At 41.0% G+C, this 25,411-nt stretch overlaps 1 protein-coding gene across 3 annotated transcripts in view; it reads right to left on the reverse strand.

Moving 5' to 3' along the window:
* Positions 1–2,581: 2,581 nt before the first annotated feature.
* ppp1r3cb (protein phosphatase 1, regulatory subunit 3Cb) overlaps positions 2,582–25,411 on the reverse strand; it is a 36,768-nt gene continuing 13,938 nt past the window's right edge. Inside the window, exons 1-2 of one of the 3 annotated variants that reach the window (XM_060938957.1) lie at positions 5,761–5,974; positions 2,582–4,963 (exon numbers count right to left, since the gene is read on the reverse strand). In XM_060938957.1, coding sequence (XP_060794940.1) covers positions 4,009–4,963; positions 5,761–5,774 — 969 coding nt within the window. In that variant the 5' untranslated portion in view covers positions 5,775–5,974 and the 3' untranslated portion in view covers positions 2,582–4,008. Of the gene's footprint in view, positions 4,964–5,725; positions 5,975–25,411 lie in introns of those variants that run through there. The other 2 variants (XM_060938959.1, XM_060938958.1) reach the window with 2 other exon arrangements.

Genomic DNA, 25,411 nt, shown 5'->3' on the forward strand with positions numbered 1-25,411 from the left:
CAATTTAATATAGTCTATCCAACTACTGGTATGTTTTTGGAGATGGGAAGAAACCGAAGAACTCAGAGGAAACCCACACAGACATGGGGAGAACATGCATAACTCCTTACAGGCAGTAACCCGAGCTCAAAAAATATAGCCTTGTAAATGAGGTCACTGAGGAAATCCTAACACTGATGCAGTTTCCTGTTATGAAATGCGCAACAAAGTTAGAAGGCAGTTCTCTATACTTCACCGCTACAAACGCAAACATGAAATATTGTTGTGAATCTATTAAATTGTCATAATCTATATTCCTGTTTCCAAACAGAGAAGCTGATAGCTCTTTTCCCTTCCCATTCCTTCATTTAAAATAATCAGACTCCCTAAAAGTATAACAGCAACTCAGTTTTACTGAATATCACAAACACAAAGGAAACACAACCAACCCAACTATGAGCTTTACATTAATTACCCTCCAGTCCAATAAAACTAAATTAAAGGTCATTTATATAGGTTTACCCCATATCAATATGGGCACAGCTCACCAGCATATGCTACACTGCCATAATTAGACTTGTAATAAGATGTATTGAATGTGAACACTTATCAGTTTTAAACCTTTATGCCAAAATTAATCATTTTGAATGTGGTACTGCCATCAAAACTTCATATGACATTTGTGAAATGAGAAAAAAGAATGAACAATGCTTATTTCTAAATTGTCCAAGTTAGTTCAGGAGCACTAATTTTGGTTTCCACTGAACAAGTGGTGTTCCAAAATGCTGATATTTAGTATACTAGCACTCTTACATTACACTGACTGCATCACTTTGTTTCTCTGTATTCATGAAAAACTAACTATTCTACCAATAGTTCTTTATACTGAAAGAGTTATTATACTAACTATGGGCTGTCAGCATTGAAACATCCAACACCCTATTCAGCTGTGGCTACTTTGGGAACGGTTTTCATTAATAGCAGAAATAAACATAATATTTGGCCATATTATGTCTGAAATGTCAGTTAATTGATCATTTCTTTGTATAAAAGAAGAATCACATTCACAATCATGTTATTATACTGAAAATGCTGAATACAGTTACGATCATCTGTGACACTCCTGTCTACTGATGAATTACAGCACTCTTGCTCAAACAATATTGCTTAATTCTACTGGTTCATTTAGATTCCTTGTTGCTTGTGGTGCAGATCCTCATCTTAATAGGAGCATTCCAGAAAGCAGGTTTAGTGAAAACTGAGTTGGTTAACCCTGAGATGAAGGAAAGTGAAAGGATTAAACTCAGAGTTTTCACTAAACCTGCTTTCTGGAATACCCAAATGTCTCTATTCCCCATAATAACAGTTTTTATTCTAGCCACATTCACTGGATATGAGCTATCGCGTGTTCTGATTGGCTACTCTACTACTAAACCATCAGCTCATATACCGTGAATAGAGAAAAACAAAATGGCGGAGCGTGTTGCTGAACCAGCCAAGGATGAAATAAAAACTCTACTCAAAAACAAAACCCCCAAAAATAAAAAAGCAACAAAATATGGAATAAAAGTATTTGATGGTAAGAATGTATCTTTTTTATTTTTCAAGAATTACTATAGCATTTTTCACAAATTACTCCAGTCATTTCGCCAGTTTGTTTATGTTCTTCATCTTTAAGCATTAAAACTTAATTTTTTTTTTTAGACTGGTTCAAAACTCCTTTGAAGTTTGAAAATTACACAACAGAAATGTCTAAGGAAGAATTAAATAAATGTATAAAGCTATTTTATACCTCAGCATAAACCGTACTTTCTACACCCCCCCCCCCCCCCCCCAAAAAAAAACACGCACATCAATTTGTGCAGCCATCAATGGGTTTTAAGAAGTCCGTCTAAGTGGAGATGATTTTGTTGGACATTTCGTATAGTTTTATCAAACTTGCAAAAAACAAAAATGCACCATTTCTCAAAATTCAGTGAATGTGGATAGAATAAAACAATTATTCCACTCAGTCATACATGGTTTATAGTCAGCTTGGCGTTACACACCTCGTCAGCTATCAGCGCATGTACGACACTTCTGTGGAATAATTATTTATTCTCTCCACAGTCACTGGATACAAGCAATCATGTGCTCCGATTGGCTACTCTACTACTAGGCTATCAGCTCATATACCAGGAGTAGAGAAAAACAAAATGGTGAAGCATGTTTCTGAACCAACCGAGGACAAAATAAAAGCTCTACTCGTAAACAACCCTCCCCCCACCAAAATACGGAATAGAAGCATTTGATGGTAAGAACATTTTTTTAAAAGAATTATTGCATTTTTCAGAAATTGCTACTGTCATTTCACCGGTTTGTTTACATTCTAAGTGGAAAGGATTTTGTCTGACATTTTGTATAAAAGTTATCAGATATGCAAAAAAAAAAAAAATGGGCCATTCCTCAAACTCCAGTGAATGTGGATATTAAAGAAAAAAAAAAAATGTATTCCACTCAATTTCATCATACATGGCTTATAGCCAACTCGGCTATCAACTCACATACGACTTGATTTCGTGAAACAACTGTTAAATATACACACACGAACTGAGGCAGAAGCTTTTCAGAATAGAAACATTGCATTTATTCCATTTCTTCCTAAAAGGAACATTGAATTAAATAGACAGACAGACAGACATCCACCCTTCCTTGCAGTAGAAAACTCCACAGACAAACACCACAGTTTCCAGCAATTTTATACAAAAATCAACATACATATTCCATCTCTAAAAGAAACAATTAGCCATTTGCATTAAAATTATTCACATTTACCAGACTGTTTCCCTCCCAATGGAAGACTGGAAGTAAACATGAGAAACATAACTAATTCTCATAAATACCTCACTTGTCCACACATTTATATCTGGATTACTCCACTTCCTAACACTTGCAGTGAGTAACTTTCGAGATCCCTTTTTATTTCATTTCACACATCAGTGAAATAATGCAGAGAAATACCGACAATCAAAAACACAGGCGCACACATGGAAAAGGAGACATGGCAGAAAGTAAAGTGTATGTGCAATGAAATGATATACAAGCTGAACAAAAGAAGGAAAATGTGCATGAATAAATGTTTAAATGATCAACAGTATATTACACGGGTGCCCTTAAATGTAGGAGTTTTAGATTATTGCTTCTGCTGCAAAGAGGCCAATACAAATGGTACTACAAAATACACAAACTTCAATATGAAGCACCTTCACGTTGTACCAAAGTATTCCACTCTCACACTTTAGTTTAAAGGCATCTTGTACAGTGCAAATTCCCCTGTTCCTGTTCTCCTGGAAGCACATCCACAAGAACAACTGCTGTTTCACAGAGGAGGAGACTCTTCTTCCTGGTTGAACGCAGTGTTTCAGAGTCGCCGTGGGGAAGATGGATTCTCTCTCTTAACGTTGCACACAGATCAATTTAACAGAATACCTCTTCAGAAAGCTATTCAGCATAAACTATTGCACGATAGTGACATTATACAATATGTATAACTTGTTTTATAGGTTTGTGAAAAAGTCCAATAACACCATTTTTCAAATGATGTGACCGGCGCAAAAAGGCAAAATCAATTTCATGACCCTTATCGGTTTAGAGCACGTCTAAGCTTGCAAATTCTTTAGTGCATAGAAATATTAGGAGTAGTTTGATTCCATTGTATAAATGTTAAGATAATTAGTATTTAACTCAAAATGACTAAAAATCAATTCACTTCCAAACCTGCCAAAATCCTGAACAAATCAACATTGTCCAATTTGTACGAATGAGGAATACATACAATATGATCATTATGATGGGTTCAGCATTACATTTGACAGTTTTAAATGTCTTAAATTTTTTTCCCTAAATTTGTTTACTAGTACAAATTCACTCCACATCATTCAATTCTGCATTTCTAGCACTGCCTCCTCCAAGTGATTCTACACACACACACACACACACACACACACACACACACACTTCTGTGGTCATTTTGAGGGGCATCATGTACCCTCACCAGTAGGGAGAGTTGTTCTCAAGTCGCCCCCAACTTTGCCACTCTGGAAAGAAACCACTAGAGGTCCTTGGGCTCCCGAACTGATCAAACTCCATCTCAGGCCTTTTGCTGGCGTTTCTGGTTTCATACGCAGTTTTCTGAGTGACCGGTTTGGTTTCATTTTTGTCATCATCGATATGTGCCAACCTGTAGTTCTTCCCATCATTATTATCCCAGTGTGTCTTGTCACGAGTGTTATAGGAGACACAGAACTCCACCTGTTCCTCATTCGGCACCGAACTTGGCAGATCAACAGAAAAGGAAAAGGTGTCAATGTCCGCACAGCCATAAACATTGTTCATATACACACAAGGAACGTCCCTATGGCTTTTCCATGAATCAAATGTTATCCGGACATGAACAGACTTCTCAAAGCTTACATTGCTAACTTTTATCGTTCCCATGAGGGATTTGTCCTGGATTACACAGTTCTCTAAACACACCAGGTTCTTCCTGAGGCGGTTCCGAAAGTCCAGGTAATCTGCAGCAGGCTGGGGGAAGTCCAAAACAAAACTCTTCTCCTTCTCTTTCTCCACCTTCAGGCCCACAATGGCATCTTCCAAGTCAGACATCTCAAACTGCAAGTCTAATGGCAAGAGAGAATCTTCCTCAAACTCCTTGAACACATGGATCACAGTTAGCGACATGCCTTTGGAGTCAGCAAAAACCACTTTCTTTTTGGCTTTGCCTTTAGGACTTTTCCATCCTCGGTTGGTGGCCTCAACCTTAGGCTTTGAGCTGATGCATGATCTCAGTGGCTTGAAAGGCTTGACCAAGTTTCTGGACTTGCAGTGCTCATAGGAACCAAGGAAGCTATGAAGGGGCGGAGAGTGTGCCAGACAGATTCTCATGGCCACATCCACAGGCATGATGGGAGATGGCATCGGTCTCGGGTTCAAGATGTGCAAAACTCTGTTTTAAAACAAAAACAAAACACGCATTACAACATTAGACTGAGCCAGAGCTGTGAGAAAGTAAAAGTCTGCAGGAGTGAAATACTTGGTATTGGTCTAATTTGTACAGGTTGTGCAGGTTTAGTTTTTGACAGAAACATTAATATAAAAAGGTATATGTGCCATGTATATCTCCAGAATGCAAAAAGGCAAGACATTGATATGTAAACAAATAAACCTTACACAATACTAAAAGAACGCTTTTTCTTCAAGGGTTATGGGGAAAAAAAAAATCTTAACAATAGCAAAGGAGGCACCTCAACCTCATAACATACTGCAAATTGTTAAACACTGATTCTATGTCAAAAAGTAAAACAAACTGGAAAAGAAGAACTAAGTAAAAGAAAATGAGGTCAAATATACCAGTGCTAGTTTTTTTTTAAACCACATTACAACTCTACTCTCTTGCTTATTCTGTACTAGCCAGATTTTTAAACATGCTATATATTTTTAATGCATATTTTAAACAGCAGATCTGTGAGACAGTTACAGTGATTATTGTACAGATGTAAAAAGCTGGTTTCATGTCTGCAGCAGCAGTGAGTTTAAAGTTACAGCCTGTTTGCTTCTACGTGGCTTTTTTTTTTTAATAAAACGTGAATGCGGAAAGTATACTTCAGGTACTACATAACTTATTTAAAAACAGGCTCTTAAAACTTAACTAAAGAAGAATAAAATACACTTAAAACACCCCATGAACACAATCACGACTCTTATTTACCCATTTCCCCTCCAGTCATGGCGCACTCTTCTTACCTGGTACAGCTCATACGTAAACACGGTTAAAAAAAAAAAACTATAAGAAACACAGGAAGTATTCTGCTCCCCCAAAACAAATTAATTTCACACACAAAAACCCCCCACTCTTAATTTCTCAATATGCTTTGAGCCACTGAGAAACCAGAGTTAGATTTGCCGCCACGCCCCCTTACAGCTCAGCTGCGAGGTTAATGTGGAGCAGATTTCAACTGCTTCTCTAACTCTTTTTGGGCGCATGGGCTTTATGGCCCCATCACACTGACCAATGAGAAAACAGTTAAACAAAGCGTTCAACCAATCAACGTGCAAAACGGGATCACTCACGGCGTGCGTGCTACAGGAAGTGAGCCACCAAGCAGTGAGAACCTGAAGAGAAGGACCTCTACTGGACACACTCCTAGTGAAAAATAGGCCAAGCTCAAGTAATGTTTCGAATAAACTTGTTTCTTTATTTATTTTGCCCCCTGTTCCTAAATCCATCCATTTTAGTCCATTTAGATTAGAAGCTGAATCTCTTTCATGTGTACACAAAACCAGGAGGACCTGACTCTATAAGGGCTGTTTCATAATCAGAGTAAACTTTTCAGGTTCACAATAGTCCAAAAATCAAATCTCAGATTTTTGTGTTTCTTTGCTACAAAAAAAGACCTTTTGAGATGGAAATTAACTGCACATAATTTCAGAGCTACAGGTTAAACTTTCAAACAGTGGTGCTTGAAAGTTTGTGAACCCTTTAGAATTTCCTATATTTCTGCGTAAATATGACCTAAAACATCATCAGATTTTCACACAAGTCCTAAAAGTAGATAAAGAGAACCCAGTTAAACAAATGAAACAAAAATATTATACTTGGTCATTTATTTATTGAGGAAAATGATCCAATATGGGGTGGCACGGTGGTGTAGTGGTTAGCGCTGTCGCCTCACAGCAAGAAGGTCCGGGTTCGAGCCCCGTGGCCGGCGAGGGCCTTTCTGTGTGGAGTTTGCATGTTCTCCCCGTGTCCGCGTGGGTTTCCTCCGGGTGCTCCGGTTTCCCCCACAGTCCAAAGACATGTAGGTTAGGTTAACTGGTGACTCTAAATTGACCGTAGGTGTGAATGTGAGTGTGAATGGTTGTCTGTGTCTATGTGTCAGCCCTGTGATGACCTGGCGACTTGTCCAGGGTGTACCCCGCCTTTCGCCCGTAGTCAGCTGGGATAGGCTCCAGCTTGCCTGCGACCCTGTAGAAGGATAAAGCGGCTAGAGATAATGAGATGAGATGAGATGAGATCCAATATGGGGTGGCACGGTGGTGTAGTGGTTAGCGCTGTCGCCTCACAGCAAGAAGGTCCGGGTTCGAGCCCCGTGGCCGGCGAGGGCCTTTCTGTGTGGAGTTTGCATGTTCTCCCCGTGTCCGCGTGGGTTTCCTCCGGGTGCTCCGGTTTCCCCCACAGTCCAAAGACATGTAGGTTAGGTTAACTGGTGACTCTAAATTGACCGTAGGTGTGAATGTGAGTGTGAATGGGTGTCTGTGTGTCAGCCCTGTGATGACCTGGCGACTTGTCCAGGGTGTACCCAGCCTTTTTGGGATAGGCTCCAGCTTGCCTGTGACCCTGTAGAACAGGATAAAGCGGCTAGAGATAATGAGATGAGATGAGATGATCCAATATTACATATCAATGAATGGCAAAAGAATGTGAACCTTTGCTTTCAGTATCTGGTGTGACCCCCTTGTGCAGCAATAACTGCAACTAAACGTTTCCGGTAACTGTTGATCAGTCCTGCACACCGGCTTGGAGGAATTTTAGCCCATTCCTCCGTACAGAACAGCTTCAACTCTGGGATGTGGGTGGGTTTCCTCACATGAACTGCTCGCTTCAGGTCCTTCCACAACATTTCAATTGGATTAAGGTTAGGACTTTGACTTGGCCATTCCAAAACATTAACTTTATTCTTCTTTCACCATTCTTTGGTAGAACGACTTGTGTGCTTAGGGTTGCTGTGTTTCTGCATGACCCACCTTCTCTTGAGATTCAGTTCATGGAGAGATGTCCTGACATTTTCCTTTAGAATTCGCTGGTAAAATTCAGAATTCATTGTTCCATCAATGATGGCAAGCCGTCCTGGCCCAGCTGCAGCAAAACAGGCCCAAACCATGATACTACCACCACCATGTTTCACAGATGGGATAAGGTTTTTATGTTGGAATGCAGTGTTTTCCTTTCTCCAAACATAACGCTTCTCATTTAAACCAAAAAGTTCTATTTTGGTCTCATCCGTCCACAAAACATTTTTCCAATAGCCTTCTGGTTTGTCCACGTCATCTTTAGCAAATGGCAGATGAGCAGCAATGTTCTTTTTTGGAGAGCCGTGGCTTTCTCCTTGCAACCCTGCCATGCACACCATTGTTGTTCAGTGTTCTCCTGATGGTGGACTCATGAACATTAACATTAGCCAATGTGAGAGAAGCCTTCAGTTGCTAAGAAGTTACCCTGGGGTCCTTTGTGACCTCGCCAACTATTACACGCCTTGCTCTTGGAGTGATCTTTATTGGTCGACCACTCCTTGGGAGGGTAACAATGGTCTTGAATTTCCTCCATTTGTCCACAATCTGTCTGACTGTGGATTGGTGGAGTCCAAACTATTTAGAGATGGTTTTGTAACTTTTTCCAGCCTGACAAGCATCAACAATGCTTTTTCTGAGATTCTCAGAAATCTCCTTTGTTTGTGCCATGATACACTTCCACAAACATGTGTTGTGAGGATCAGACTTTGATAGATCCCTGTTCTTTAAATAAAACTAGGTGCCCACTCACACCTGATTGTCATCCCATTGATTGAAAACACCTGATTCTAATTTCATCTTCAAATTAACTGCTAATCCTAGAGTTTAACATACTTTTGCTACTCACACATATGTAATATTGGATCATTTTCCTCAATAAATAAATGAATAAGTATAATATTTTTGTCTCATTTGTTTAACTGGGTTCTCTATATCTACTTTTAGGACTTGTGTGAAACCCTGATGATATTTTAGGTCATATTTATGCAGAAATATAGAAAATTCTAAACGGTTCACAAACTTTCAAGCACCACTGTATACTGGACATGCTAGTTGTGGTGAGAAGACAGCATATAGTCACTAACTGTCAAGCTCCTGGGCTCACTTAACACTCAGGACTCCACTTCCCACAATCCCCCTCACACACCTGTCACTACTACGTGCACTCCATCTGCCATCCCAGAGCCACTTCCTAGGAGTGGCTCCCCCAAATTCTAATTATCATCACCTGTATCTCGGACGTAGAAAGTACCCCAGTGTATGCTGTCCACTGGTTGCTGGACTCCAGAAGGAGAGGAGGGATCCTGCAGTACCTTGTGGACTAGGAGGCCTATTGGCCCGAGGAGCTCAGCTGGGTTCCCGCACGAGATATCCTGGATCCAGGGCTGGTGAAGGAGTTCCATCAGCGTCATCCAGAGAACCCCGTGCCTCAGCCTAGGGGCCGTCCCAGATGCCATGGGTCCAGCCCCCCCAGCAGACTGCGCAGCAATGGTCCCAGAGGTCGTCCGTGGCGATGACCCTCTGTCCAGCACCATGGCAGTTCTGATGGCGTGCTCAGGAGAGTCCCCGGCAGCATGGTGGGTGATCATTGTAGTCGCCCTAGTCCCTCGGCCTCCTTGGACTCCTTGGGGGGGGGGGGGGGGGGGGTACTGTCACTCTCCCGGGCTCACTTAACACTCAGTCTCCACTTCCCACAAGCCCCCTCACACTGTCACTACCATGTGCACTCCATCCGCCAATCTGGAGCCACTTCCTAGGAGTGGCTCCTCGGAGTTCTCATTATCATCACCTGTACCTCTTTGTTTATATCTGTATTTATACCCATCTGTTTGTTTTGCCCATTGCACAGTATTGCGTCCACATTTTCGTGAGCCTACTGAGCGTTTCTATTTCTGATTGCATCCCTGTGTATGATCCTTTTTGCCTTCCAGTTTCTTCCTGTTTCACCTAGCCCTTGTGTTTGTTTGCTCGTCTCTCTCGCTTCCCGGTTTCTCATTCCTCACCTGTTTTTCGACTCCGATTTGCCTAGCTCTTGTGTTTATCTTGACTGTGCTTTTCTGATTCCTGGTTCTTGGACTATTGCTCGTTTCCTGACCATGATTTGTCTAGCCCTCGTGTCTTAGATTTCTCTGTATTGACCTGGCCTGGCTTTGGTACATTGTCTTCTCTCACTGTGTTCATTAAAACATTGACTTTATTTTTAATCCTCGAGCGTCTGCTTTGTCACAGCCGCGTTACACTAACACTCTCAGAAAATAAAGTACATTATTGTACCTTTAGGGGCACAATGGCTTGTCACTGGGGCAGGACCCTCTCAGGTACTTACTTTTACACTTTACGGTATATACTGCTTGGGAACATATATGTACCTTTTTGGCCCTAAAATAGGGTTACCAGATGTTCCTGTTTTTTGGGGACAGTACCCATTTTTGGTGGATTGCCCCTGGCTGGAGCTGTCCCTGGAAATGTCCCCATTTTTAACCATGACCAACAGACCCCCCCCCCAAAAAAAAAAATAAATAAAAAAAACCCAGACCAAAAAAACCCCAGACCGAAACATCTATCAGATTTTTTAAAACCCTTATATTTAAGTGGGGGAGGTATGACGCCACTGAGCTGAGAGGTTGGACTAGCACTGAGCTCCTGCTCCCATCAACTGTAATTTAAATTTTACCCATCACATACTTGCTTTTTTATATCTTGCTGACCGCTCTAAGCTTCCTAACAATGTCAAGCAAGGAAAGTGGCTCAGTTCCACCCGAAAATCCGAGTAAATCTCAAAGAACAACGAGGGGCCGACCGAACATTGAGGCGCAAGATGTTGGCACGGGTGCTGGTGGCTATTCCTCACAGCTAGCTTGGGAGGTTACTGAGAGCATCGGCAAGTTATTAGAGGAGAAGCTGGCCAAATTTATGGACGCACTGGAAGTTATGACAACACGGGTGGAAGGCAACAGTAAAAGACTGGACGAAGCTGAGGGCCGAGTGTCCATACTGGAGGACATGCTAACTACCACCGAAAACAAGCTCCGGGAAGTTGAGAAGAAGTTGCAAACTCTCACTGATAAAGCGGACGACATGGAGAACAGGACGAGAAGGGACAATATCAGGGTTGTTGGCTTAAAGGAAGGAGCTGAAGGTGAGCAACCTGTTGCTTTTTTTGAGTGCTGGCTGCCGAAAATACTGAACTTGGATACTAAACTGGGCATAATCAAAATTGACCAGGTGCACAGAGGGCTCGGGCCCGCTCGCGGGGACCGTCCCAGGCCCGTCATCATCAAACTGCACAACTCCAGGGAGAAACAGCAGATCATGGCTGCACTGAGGGTGAGACGGCAGCTGTCACATGAGGGACAGAAGCTGTACATTCAGCAGGATTTTTCGGCTGCAGTGAGGGAGAAGTGACGCGGCTTCAACAAGGTGTGTGAACGTCTGATCGGACTGAACATCCGATTCTTCATGCGGTACCCCGCTGTCCTAACCTTCATGTATAAAGGAGAGAAACATGCTTTCCAGTCCCCCCGAGCTGCGCAGGCATTCGTGGATGGACTGTCGTGATCTGTGCAACGATTCCCATTGGGTAACTACACAGTATATTCTGTGACGAGAGGTCACCCAGTAATTTCAGTTTGAACTGCTGTACCTCTGTCTAAATTCAGTTGTGCGTACTAATTTAGAAAAAAATGTCTGGCTAATATAGCCACACTGTACTTTTATGTTAAGTCAGGGTTGTAAAGGCTGTGATGTCAACTCAAAAGGTTAAAAATTGAATTAAGCTTATTCTGTATAACATGACCTTTTCCTTCTTTAATTGTTATTTTCGGGCTTTGAAGGAATATGAATCTATCTGGGTCGTGAGGGCGGGAGTTTCCTGAAGAGATTGAGGCTGTCGCTCTTCTTCGGTGTTTCCTGCGCTTTCAGCATCATACTACTACTTGTATTTGTCACACAAACTTGGTTGTGTTTTTTGTTTTTTCTTAGGCCTGTTGAGGCTTATTTTAGTGTTCAATGCCCATCGTTCAGAGGCAGATTTTTTGTTTGCAGTGCTCTGAAATGTAAGATTACCCCCTCACCACCATTATTCCTTGCCGAATATTTGCATCTTGTCATTGCTCACGACCCCGGACCTTATTTGGCTTGTGCATTCTTGGCATATCTTATTTTCATATAACAACCATGAGTGACATTAAGATTATTTCTTTAAACGTCAAGGGGGTCGGCCATGTTGTAAAAAGACAGAAGATTATCTCTTTATTGAAGAGAGAGAATGCACAAATCGACCTTCTACAAGAAACACATTTGACAGATTTGGAACACGTTACATTAAGGAGAAGCTGGATAGGTCAGGTGTTTTACTCATCCTTCAATTCACATAGTAGAGGAGTGGCTATTCTCATTCATAAGAACTTACCGTTTACTCTAGACGAGGTTATTAAGGATGATGAGGGACGATTTGTTATTATCTCAGGTTTCCTTTATGGGGAGCGAGTTCTCATCAGCTCCATCTATGGTCCTAACGCATTAGAGCCCTCTTTCTTTTCAGGACTGCTTGCAGCGACGTCCTCGCGTTTAACCCCCTTCAAAGTATTTGGAGGAGACTTTAACTGTGTTCAGGATGCTAGTGTTGACCAGTCTCCATCAAAACCTGCTTTTATATCAAAAAAGACTGCAAGGCTGAAGGAGCTGTGTGCGGATCTGGGTCTCTTTGACTTCTGGAGAATTATAAACCCAACGGCAAAAGACTACACTTTCTACTCCCATCCCCACCAATCTCTATCAAGAATCAACTATTTTCTAGTGTCTAGAGAGGTAGTAGATAGAGTCAAAGCATGCTCAATTGGAATACGTACATTGTCTGATCATAACCCAGTATCTATGACTATATCCCCCCTCTATCTCGATCTCTCCATGTGCCACTGGAGACTTAATTCTGCACTTTTGAGTAGCCCCCCATTTTTGGACTTTCTGGAGAAGCAATGGGAATTTTTTATGGCAACAAATAATACACCAGGTATAAGTCCTTCCCTGTTATGGGAAACAGCTAAGGTGTTTATGAGGGAGTCCATTATATCTTACTCAGCAGCTCATAAGAAGGATACAATCAGGAGACAATTGGAATTAGAACATTCGATCCAGGATTTAGAGAACAAGTTTAAAGGATCTCCATCTACTGTAAACATAATCTTAAAAACTTAGAAGCAGCAAAGTCAGCACTTAATCAGCTCTTAATGAGCAAAGCAGAAGCTTCTATCCTTTTTGCTAGACAGAGGCTATATGAACACGGCAATAAGCCTGGCCGCCTTCTTGCCTGCCTGGCAAAGGGCAGAAATGCCATTAATTCAATATCATCACTTAGAGATAGTAATGGAGATAAAGCTCATGAATAAAAAAAAAATCAACAATATTATGAGACAGTTCTACTACAAGTTATATTCCACTGAATGCAATGCATCAGATGAACTAAGAAAATCCTTCCTGGATCAAATCAGTCTCCCCTCTCTTACAGAAGAACAACGGGAGCTCTTGAATAGACTGGTTACCAGGGAAGAGGTCCTGGATGCTATTTGCACACTTCAAAGTGGGAAGGCACCCAGGCCCGATGGCTATGGGCCGGAGTTTTATAAAAAAAAATGAGCAGAGTTGTGATGGGCCCTCTGATCGATATGTTTTTGGACTCCTTCAGGAATGGACGTCTCCCTCCCTCTCTAAATTTAGCCAATATCTCTCTGATCCTGAAGAAAAATAAACCACCAGATGAGTGTGGTTCTTATAGACCTGTCAGCCTTATAAATGTGGACAGCAAGATACTTTCTAAAGTGCTGGCCAGAAGATTGGAGAATTATTTACCTTTACTTATAAATGATGATCAGACAGGCTTTATCAGGGGGAGGCTCTCATACTCTAATGTTAGAAGACTCCTTAATGTGGTACAGTATTCCTCGGGGACGCAACACCGGGCACTAGCTATATCATTGGATGCCGAAAAGGCGTTCGATAGGGTGGAGTAGAGGTTCATGTGGGATGTCCTGAGCAGCTTTGGATTAGGAAAGGAGTTTATAAATTGGATAAAACTGATTTATCATTCACCAGAGGCTTGTGTCTTGACCAATGGCATGCATTCTTCTCCCTTCCTGCTCGGCAGAGGGACAAGACAGGGCTGCCCACTCTCCCCCCTCCTTTTTGCCCTCACTTTAGAGTCATTGGCGGAACGCATCAGGAATAGCAGGGAAATACACGGTGTTACTTTAGGCAAGACCACTCACAAAATAGCATTATATGCTGATGACGTTTTACTTTTTCTTTCAGACCCTGAGGTATCAGTCCCGGCCACTCTGTCAATTATCAACTCATTTGGCTCCATATCTGGCTACAAAGTAAATTACACAAAATCTGAGGCCATGCCCCTGGGGAATTACGGTAACACAATTTCAGATACAAATTTTCCGTTCAGATGGGCCACTTGAGGCTTTGTCTATCTTGGTATTAAAGTGTCACCTAATGTTGAGGACCTGAGGAGACTTAATTTTGTGCCTACAATCAGAACAGTTAAGAATGACCTTGAGAGGTGGCATGACCTTCCCCTCTCCTGGATGGGCAGAATTAGTCTCAAAAAGATGAACATACTCCCCAGGTTGCTTTACCCCTTGCAGATGTTACCTTTATGGATATCAAAGAAGGTTTTTTTAGATCTAGAAAGGGCCTTTCTACGATTTATCTGGCACAATAAGGGACCCAGAATCAGAATTAAAACTTTACAACTTCCAGTAGAACGAGGGGGCTTAGCCCTACCCAATCTGAGATTTTATAACTGGGCCTGCCACATCCGAATAGTCTGGGACTGGCTCCGGTCTTATTTAAAATTTGAAGTGGGTGTTGATGAATGGTTTTCCTCCCCCTATTCCCTGCTGAGTAAACTCACCAATTATGGAAAAAAGAGGTCACTAGACATTAAGCATAACCCTATTATTTACAATACTATCAGAGTCTGGCGAGACACAACAAAGCATTTTGGGGAAAAACGCCTCCTTTGCATTGACACCTGTGACTAGGAATGATGAGTTCGCCCCAGGAATTAATAATAGTGTGTTTGATAGTTGGCATAAGAAAGGCATCAGGCTTATTTGGGATGTGTACCGGGGTAATAGACTGATGTCCTTTCAACAGCTTCAACAAAAATACAACATTGCATCTGAACACTTTTATGGGTATCTTCAACTCTGTAGTTTTATTATGTCAAAGGTGAAAAATCTCCACACAGACATCCCCTGTCTCAGTGATATAGACTCATTTTTACTGAATCGAAAAGATATAAGACATTTTCTCTCTCATTCTTATTTGCTGCTCTACTCCTTAGATCCATCAGATATAAGGAAGGGGATTCAGAAGTGGGAACGCAATCTTGGGGGGCAATTTATCGAAGATGACTGGCATGAGGCAATAGTCTGTGCCAAAACCACATTTATTTGTAACCGAATGAGAGAAACCCAATATAGGATACTCCATAGATCCCACATAACACCATTCATTCTTAATAAGATGAATAACCGGACCTCTCCCCTTTGCATCAAATGTAAATTGTCTGTTGGGGCATACTGTACATTCATTGCTTCTGGGAGTGTTGTTTGATTGCAAGGTTTTGGAGCAATGTAGCCCAGGAATTGAGTAAAATTTTCTCACTTAAAGTTACAAAGGATGCTGGCCTCTTCATATTAAGCTTGCCTTCAAAAACATTATCTCTGAGTAGAACAGATTTTAAACTTTGTGACAAACTTCTGTTTCTGGCCAGGAGATGTATTCTGAAGCAGTGGATAAATGACAAACCTCCAACTGTCACACAATGGTACCAAGAAACGTATAAAGTTTTGCCCTTAGAAAGACTTACTGCGCGAATGAAAGGGGATGATAATCTATTTGAGGGAACATGGTCGACCTTTCTGGGGTACTTACCCCCGTCCCTCCAGGACACTGTAAATAAGTGGAGATATGCTTTTGACTGGAATACTTCCACTGGATGATTTATATTATTATATCTATTATTGCCAGTCTTTAGATCTCCCCTTCTCTGCTTTTGCTTTGATTTTATTTGACTTTTTGATTGTATGTGTATGCATGTATATGTATATATGTGTATGTATGTATGTATGTATGTATGTATGTATGTATGTATGTATGTATGTATGTATGTATGTATATATTTGTTGCACTGATGGTTTCATTTAATTTACTTGTATAATTTCTATTTTTACTTTCACTATACAGGGATGAGAGAAGGCACAGTATGTGTATGGGGTGACTGATACGACAGCTGGGGTGGCTATGGGACTCCTTTTTCTTTTTCCTTTTCTTTTCTGTTATCTTTCTTACTTTTCGGAGGGAGGACAGTCGTGAGCTACCTGAAGTCATTTTGGTTTGGATGGTGGTTTATTTTCCTTTTTGCTTTGATGTCTTTGTGAATACAGAGAGCACTTGTATGTTGTTTATGTTTTATTCTGATAAAAATCAATAAAATCTATTTAAAAAAACCCTTATATTCTGTAATATATTATATATAACCCTTATATTCTTATATAACCTTAAAATCTGTTGATTGTCTGTTAAGTATCTTCACATTAAGTTAATTAATAGTATGCATAACTATTGTCTTTGTATTTCTTTACGGCTACAATAGGATCAAAATTTAGTCTACTAATGTCAAATTTAGCCAGTAAAATTTTCTTTCATAGGAAAAATCCTTCTTTGTTAGTGTGTAAGGATCTATCCCTCTGAGTGGTTTCTATATTCACTTCTTTTGAGTGTACTTCTTGGTTTTAATAACTTGCTTGTTTGTTGTACACAAACATGACAATAAGTTATTGTGTTAATTGACCAGACTCAGCTTTTGGATCATTAATCCCTTTTGACTGAGAATGCCTTGCATGCATGGTTTTTACAGTATGTTGGCTTCTGGTACATCCATACAGTTTTAAATACAATACATACAATTAAAAACAGTTTGTTTTTATTGCATTTATTTAATTCCTGGGCTCCCATCTGTAACAGGGAGTGATGTTGCATCCCATTAATACACTTTGCAATAGATTTGAATGACTAATTTCTCAAGGGTGACTTGTGAATGGCGTATTGTAAATGTGCTATGTTACAATTTCCTACTGATGAATTTAAGTGGCATTTCACATTAGATTCTAATAGAATAGATGAGCCAAAATAATTGGGGATCTTTTTTAATGTGCCCTGACACGTTACAAGTATGAATCGGTGGGCCTTAAAGTAGAAACGGTTGAGAATCCCTGATCTATACCATAGGGTTGCTCCAGAATAATCTGGCCACCAATGCGTACAAAGCAAGCTGAATATCAATATCTGTAGACCTTCTACTCTTTCTACTCAAGTAATTGCTAGCAAAAAAGGCTGACATTGGAGAAACCCATTTCAGATTGGGATCCTGCAAGGGGTTCATATGAAAAGGCTTTAAGGGACTCCAGCACAAGAGGGTGATCCCAACATTAGTCTACTGGGATTAGGGGCAGGGGATGACCAAACTGGAGTTCCCACTTAACCACTTGGGAGATATTGGGCATAAAGGTGCTTGTCTTCAACCTCCAGGGGACTCAGACACTGGCTGCACAAGTCTTGCATCATGACTTACATACAGTGGTTGAAGCTGTGTATAGTGGAGCCCAGTTAACTTGGTAGCTGTTCCTTCCCCAAACAGTTGCCACAATTGTAACGGATGTTTCTGTATGCTGTAGCATTGCAATTTCCTTTCACTGGAACTAAGGGGCCCAAACATGTTCCAGCATGACAGTGCCCTAGCGAACAAAGCAAGGTTCAAGAAGCCACGGTGTGCCAAGGTTTGAGTGGAACCATTGACCTTGACCTCAATAATTGAGGATCTTTTTTAATGGGCCCGACTCGTTACAAGTATGAATAAGTGGGCCTTAAAGTAGAAAAAGTTGAAAACCCCTGTTCTGGAACATCTCTGGCAATAGCCTTTCCAGTATTTTGATTGATGTAGCTGAGAAACAACCTTTTAGCAGCGTGTTCAAATCTTTGCCTAAACTAAAGCCATTCATTCAGCTTTGACAGATTGCTTCATCCGCTCCTGGACAGGTGAATCATAGTCTTTTCTTGTAGGCCTAAGTGACATTGTTTGTCATCTATGTTATTTAACCTTTGAATGTGTAAGCTACATTTTGCAATGCTGTATATGACATAACATTTCTTGTCACACTGTATTGCAATGTAGCGGTTGACTTAACAAACTGTAGCCTACTGTGGCCAATGCTAGCAGGAGAAAGCCCAGTATAGTGCCAATCAGTCAGCTGAAGTTGTTGCTAGATGTAGCATTGCTGTAATAGAAATCCAGCTGAGGTAAAATTGTAATGGTTCAATGACATAAGCTAACAAATTGGTTGTTTTAGCTAAAACTAAGCTAAAAAAAATTAGTTCATGTTTAAAGTCATTAAAATTCTGTAAAGCTGCTTTGCGACAATGTCTATTGTTAAAAGTTACCAAAGTGTCAGTAATCTGTATAATTTGTTGTGATGTGTAGCGGACTACACGTTTTGATTAAGTTTACTCATTTAGGCTTGGTCATCAATTCAGCTATGTCTACAATTTAGGCTATGGGAGCTCAGGAATCATTTGTATCCTCAATAATAATAATAATAATAATATATGCGGGTGGCACGGTGGTGTAGTGGTTAGCGCTGTCGCCTCACAGCAAGAAGGTCCTGGGTTCGAGCCCCAGGGCCGGCGAGGGCCTTTCTGTGTGGAGTTTGCATGTTCTCCCCGTGTCCGCGTGGGTTTCCTCCGGGTGCTCCGGTTTCCCCCACAGTCCAAAGACATGCAGGTTAGGCTAACTGGTGACTCTAAATTGACCGTAGGTGTGAATGTGAGTGTGAATGGTTGTCTGTGTCTATGTGTCAGCCCTGTGATGACCTGGCGACTTGTCCAGGGTGTACCCCGCCTTTCGCCCGTAGTCAGCTGGGATAGGCTCCAGCTTGCCTGCGACCCTGTAGAAGGATAAAGCGGCTAGAGATAATGAGATGAGATGAGATAATATATGCTACCATACCTTGAAATTGCTTGGATTGAAGTCAACTGTTTATTTAAATAATTGTTGTGTGTTTTGTATATTTTTAAACAGATTGTCCATTACTCGTGGCATATATCAAATTTCATATTTATTATAAAATACCACTATTGGCCTTTAAAGCACTGAATGGTCTCGCACCACAGTACCTGAGCGAACTTCTGGTCCTTTATGATCAGCCACGCCTACTTAGATCAAAAGGTGCAGGCTATCTGCTGGTACCTCGTATAGTGAAGGCTACATCAGGGGGCAGAGCCTTTTCTTACAAAGCCCCACAGTTATGGAACAGCCTTCCAAGTAGTGTTCAGGAATCAGACAGTCTCAGCGTTTAAGCCTAGGCTGAAAACATATCTGTTTAAACAAGCCTTGTGTTTATGGTGTTTATGAGGTAAAGGTGTAGATCTGGAGGGTCCTCAGACATAGAGTGTTTTGGTAAATGGGGATGTATGGATGCTGTCAGTCCCCCACTTGCTTGCTCACTCGAGTTTGTTGACGGTGTAGTGGCTGGCTGCTTTATGTCCTGGGGCTCCCTCATGCCTGTGTTACCTTCTGGCTCTCTCCTTTTAGTTATGCTGTCATAGTTAGTTTTGCCGGAGTCCCTGCTTGTACTCAGTGCAAAATGTATACTGTACCTACTTATTCAGGTGACACTGGGCATACCTAACAACCTGTGTTTTCCTTGCCACCATCGCCATGGGCTTGCTCATTGGGGACAGATTAGGGATAAAATTGGCTCATGTCTTGGGTCATTCAGATTCTGTAAAGCTGCTTTGGGACAATGTCTATTGTTAAAAGCACTATACAAACAAACTTGACTTGACTTGATATATGGTAATTAATTTAGTATATTTACTTTCATGGGTCTAAAACATCTATTTCAGCTAGCCTACAATTGAAGAGTCTATAAATCTAAAATATGTACCCATACCAGAGATTTTCACATTGTCTTTAATTAATGTTAACATAAAGCAGTTGCGAAAAACACTTTCGACCTTGAAAATTTTTTTGTTATTTTGACCAGTTGTCATTTTCTGCAGTTAAATGCTCAAAGTGACAATATTTTTATGTGGAATTTGGGGGAAATGTTGTCAGTAGTTTATGGAATAAAACAAAAATGTTCCTCAAACACACAGAGAAACTGATAATATTGCAGTAATCTCTTAATTTTTCCCATATATCCATCCATCTTCTACCGCTCATCCGGATCCAGGTCATGGGGGTAGCAGCCTAAGTAGAGCAGCCCAGACTTCCCTCTCCCCAGCCACCTCCACCAGCTCTTCCGGGGCAATACCGAGGCATTCCCAGGCCAGTTGAGAGATGTAATCTCTCCAGCGTGTCCTGGGTCTGCCTCGGGGTCTCCTCCCGGTGGGGCATGCCCAGAAAACCTCTCTTGGGAGGCATCCGGGGGCATCCTAACAAGGTGCCCGAACCATCTCAACTGACTCCTTTCGATGTGGAGGAGCAGCAATTCTACTCTGAGTCTCTCCCAAATGACCAAGCTTCTCACCCTGTCTCTAAGGGAGAGCCCAGCCACCCTGCAGAGAAAACTCATTTCTACTGCTTGTATCCGTGATCTCATTCTTTCGGTCACTACCCATAGCTCGTGACCATAGGTGAGAGTGGGAATGTAGATGGAACAGTAAATTGAGAGCTTTGCCTTTTGGCTCAGCTCTCTCTTTACCACAACAGACCGGTTTAGCGTCCGCATCACTGCTGATGCTGTCCTGATCCGTCTGTCCAACTCCCACTTCCCCTTGCCCTCACTTGTGAACAAAACCCTGAGATACTTAAATTCCTCCACTTTAGGTAGCAACTTCACCCTGACCCGGAGTAGACACGCCACCTGTTTCTGGCTGAGCGCCATGGTCACAGACTTGGAGATGCTGATCCTCATCCCAGCCGCTTCGCACTCAACTGCAAACCACACCAGCACATGCTGTAAGTCACAGATTGATGAAGCCAACAGGACCACATCATCTGCAAAAAACAGAGATGTGATCCTGCTGTCACCAAACCGGACACCCTCCGCCCCTTGGCTGCACCTAGAAATTATATATATATATATATATATATATATATATATATATATATATATATACACACACACACACACACACACACACACACACACACAGTGGTGCTTGAAAGTTTGTGAACCCTTTAGAATTTTCTATATTTCTGCATAAATATGACCTAAAACATCATCAGGTTTTCACACAAGTTCTAAAAGTAGATAAGGAGAACCCAGTTAAACAAATGAGACAAAAACATTATACTTGGTCATTTATCTATTGAGGAAAATGATCCAATATTACATATCTGTGAGTGGCAAAAGTATGTGAACCTCTAGGATTAGCAGTTAATTTGAAGGTGAAATTAGAGTCAGGTGTTTTCAATCAATGGGATGAGAATCAGGTGTGAGTGGGCACCCTGTTTTATTTAAAGAACAGGGATCTATCAAAGTCTGATCTTCACAACACGTTTGTGGACGTATATCATGGCACGAACTAAGGAGATTTTTGAGAACCTCAGAAAGCGTTGTTGATGCTCATCAGGCTGGAAAAAGTTACAAAACTATCTCTAAAGAGTTTGGACTCCACCAATCCACAGTCAGACAGATTGTGCACAAATGGAAAAAATTCAAGACTATTGTTACCCTCCCCAGGAGTGGTTGACCAACAAAGATTACTCCAAGAGCAAGGCATGTAATAGTCAGCAAGGTCACAAAGGACCCCAGGGTAACTTCTAAGCAACTGAAGGCCTCTCTCACATTGGCTAATGTTAATGTTCATGAGTTCAACATCAGGAGAACACTGAACAACAATGGTGTGCATGGCAGGGTTGCAAGGAGAAAGCCACTGCTCAACAAAAAAGAACACTGCTGCTTGTCTGGAGTTTGCTAAAGATCATGTGGACAAATCAGAAGCCTATTGGAAAAATGTTTTGTGGATGGATGAAACCAAAATAGAACTTTTTGGTTTAAATGAGAAGCGTTATGTGTGGAGAAAGAAAACACTGCATTCCAGCATAAGAACCTTATCCCATCTGTGAAACATGGTGGTGGTAGTATCATGGTTTGGGCCTGTTTTACTGCATCTGGGCCAAGACGGCTTGCCATCATTGATGGAAGAATGAATTCTGAATTATACCAGCGAATTCTAAAGGAAAATGTCAAGACATCTCTCCATGAACTGAATCTCAAGAGAAGGTGGGTTATGCAGCAAGACAACGCCCCTAAGCACACAAGTTCTTCTCCCAAAGAATGGTTAAAGATGAATAAAGTTAATATTTTGGAATGGCCAAGTCAAAGTCCTGACCTTAATCCAATTGAAATGTTGTGGAAGGACCTGAAGCGAGCAGTTCATGTGAGGAAACCCACCAACATCCCAGAGTTGAAGCTGTTCTGTACAGAGGAATGTGCTAAAATTCCTCCAAGTCGATGTGCAGGACTGATCAACAGTTACCGGAAATGTTTAGTTGCAGTTATTGCTGCACAAGGGGGTCACACCAGTTACTGAAAGCAAAGATTCACACACTTTTGCCACTCACAGATATGTAATATTGGATCATTTTCCTCAATAAATAAATGAACAAGTATAATATTTTTGTCTCATTTGTTTAACTGGGCTCTCTTTATCTACTTTTAGGACTTGTGTGAAAATCTGATTATGTTTTAGGTCGTATTTATGCAGAAATATAGAAAATTCTAAAGGGTTCACAAACTTTCAAGCACCTATATACAACCCAAATTCCAAAAAAGTTGGGACAAAGTACAAATTGTAAATAAAAACGGAATGCAATGATGTGGAAGTTTCAAAATTCCATATTTTATTCAGAATAGAACATAGATGACAGATCAAATGTTTGAACTGAGAAAATGTATCATTTAAAGAGAAAAATTAGGTGATTTTAAATTTCATGACAACAACACATCTCAAAAAAGTTGGGTCAAGGCCATGTTTACCACTGTGAGACATCCCCTTTTCTCTTTACAACAGTCTGTAAACATCTGGGGACTGAGGAGACAAGTTGCTCAAGTTTAGGGATAGGAATGTTAACCCATTCTTGTCTAATGTAGGATTCTAGTTGCTCAACTGTCTTAGGTCTTTTTTGTCGTATCTTCTGTTTTATGATGCGCCAAATGTTTTCTATGGGTGAAAGATCTGGACTGCAGGCTGGCCAGTTCAGTACCCAGACCCTTCTTCTACGCAGCCATGATGCTGTATTTGATGCAGTATGTGGTTTGGCATTGTCATGTTGGAAAATGCAAGGTCTTCCCTGAAAGAGACGTCGTCTGGATGGGAGCATATGTTGCTCTAGAACCTGGATATACCTTTCAGCATTGATGGTGTTTTTCCAGATGTGTAAGCTGCCCATGCCACACGCACTAATGCAACCCCATACCATCAGAGATGCAGACTTCTGAACTGAGTGCTGATAACAACTTGGGTTGTCCTTCTCCTCTTTAGTCCGAATGACACAGCGTCCCTGATTTCCATAAAGAACTTCAAATTTTGATTCGTCTGACCACAGAACAGCTTTCCACTTTGCCACAGTCCATTTTAAATGAGCCTTGGCCCAGAGGAGACGTCTGCGCTTCTGGATCATGTTTAGATACGGCTTCTTCTTTGAACTATAGAGTTTTAGCTGGCAACGGCGGATGTCACGGTGAATTGTGTTCACAGATAATGTTCTCTGGAAATATTCTTGAGCCCATTTTGTGATTTCCAATACAGAAGCATGCCTGTATGTGATGCAGTGCCATCTAAGGGCCCGAAGATCACGGGCACCCAGTATGGTTTTCCGGCCTTGACCCTTATGCACAGAGATTCTTCCAGATTCTCTGAATCTTTTGATGATATTACGCACTGTAGATGATTATATGTTCAAACTCTTTGCAATTTTACACTGTCGAACTCCTTTCTGATATTGCTCCACTATTTGTCAGTGCAGAATTAGAGGGATTGGTGATCCTCTTCCCATCTTTACTTCTGAGAGCTGCTGCCACTCCAAGATGCTCTTTTTTATACCCAGTCATGTTAATGACCTATTGCCAGTTGACCTAATGAGTTGCAGTTTGGTCCTCCAGCTGTTCCTTTTTTGTACCTTTAACTTTTCCAGCCTCTTATTGCCCCTGTCCCAACAGGGAGGTTTTTTGAGATGTGTTGCTGTCATGAAATTTCAAATGAGCCAATATTTGGCATGAAATTTCAAAATGTCTCACTTTCGACATTTGATATGTTGTCTATGTTCTATTGTGAATACAATATCAGTTTCTGAGATTTGTAAATTATTGCATTCTGTTTTTATTTACAGTTTGTACTTTGTCCCAACTTTTTTGGAATCGGGGTTGTGTATATATATATATATATATATATATATATATATATATATATATATATATATATATATATATACACACACACAGACACACACACACTGGCTGTAGTTGCAGGAGTTAGTTGATGTCAGTGGCACTTGTCAAAAAACAACCATGATTGTGAAACAGCCCCCCTCCCCCCCACAAAAATCCTGAATATGAAAGACTCCAAATGTACCTGCATTTACACAACTTCTGAGTCATGCACCATGGTAGACGGGCAGCTACAATACCAGACAGACCATGGTTTCTCAAAACTGTTCCTGCAGTCTATGGATTGCACATTTCAGTGTTTTCTTTTGCCCTAACACACCCACTGTAACTTCTTCATAGGGTTGTTCACAAGCTGAAGAGCTGAGTCAAATGTAGGCAAATGAGATATTAAAGGAGGAATGTGAAATGTCACTTAAATTCATCATTCGTGAATTGCAACATATCACATATACAATACACCATTCACAAGTCACCCTTGAGAGATTAATCATTCAAATCAGGTCTTGATAATGCATTATCAGCTGGATGTAAGCATGTTGGAGGCATGGTTTTGGTTTGACCCCATTATTAGGACCTTGACATCACCAAAGAAAGTAAAAACGAATGGGGTGTTGAACATTACGCAAACTATAAAATTCCCATCGTAAAATTAAATTATTTCCCAATCACATTGGAAAGGCATGTGTAACAGCCATACCACACCTATAATGAATGAATGAACAATCCTGCCATCATGCTGTAAACTTTCCCAATCGGCTTTGTTTTGTCATTATAAAAGACTATAGAGCGAAGGGTTGTTTAGCAAACATAAAGATGAAATTTAGGACACTTTGATGCAGAAATAAAGCTTTACATTATTGTGCATTAAGAGTAAGAGTAATTTTAAACTGAAATGGTGTGCAACAAACACATAGGGCCCCTGCTGGTGCCAACTGTCAGCCGACTCAGCTAAAAAGACAAAAAAAAAAAAGAATATATACCTGTGCTTTTTAATATGTGTATCACCTGTCCTTCAAGATTTCAGCTCATTAAAACACATGCTTGTGTTTGATCCCTGTACTAGGGGAAACATCTAGCATTAGGAATTGAGGAAATACTGAAGCAATTGCTTCAAGTTAGAACTTGTCAAGTTGGGC

The sequence above is a fragment of the Neoarius graeffei genome, chromosome 14, assembly GCF_027579695.1.
Source record: "Neoarius graeffei isolate fNeoGra1 chromosome 14, fNeoGra1.pri, whole genome shotgun sequence".
NCBI lineage: Eukaryota > Metazoa > Chordata > Actinopteri > Siluriformes > Ariidae > Neoarius > Neoarius graeffei.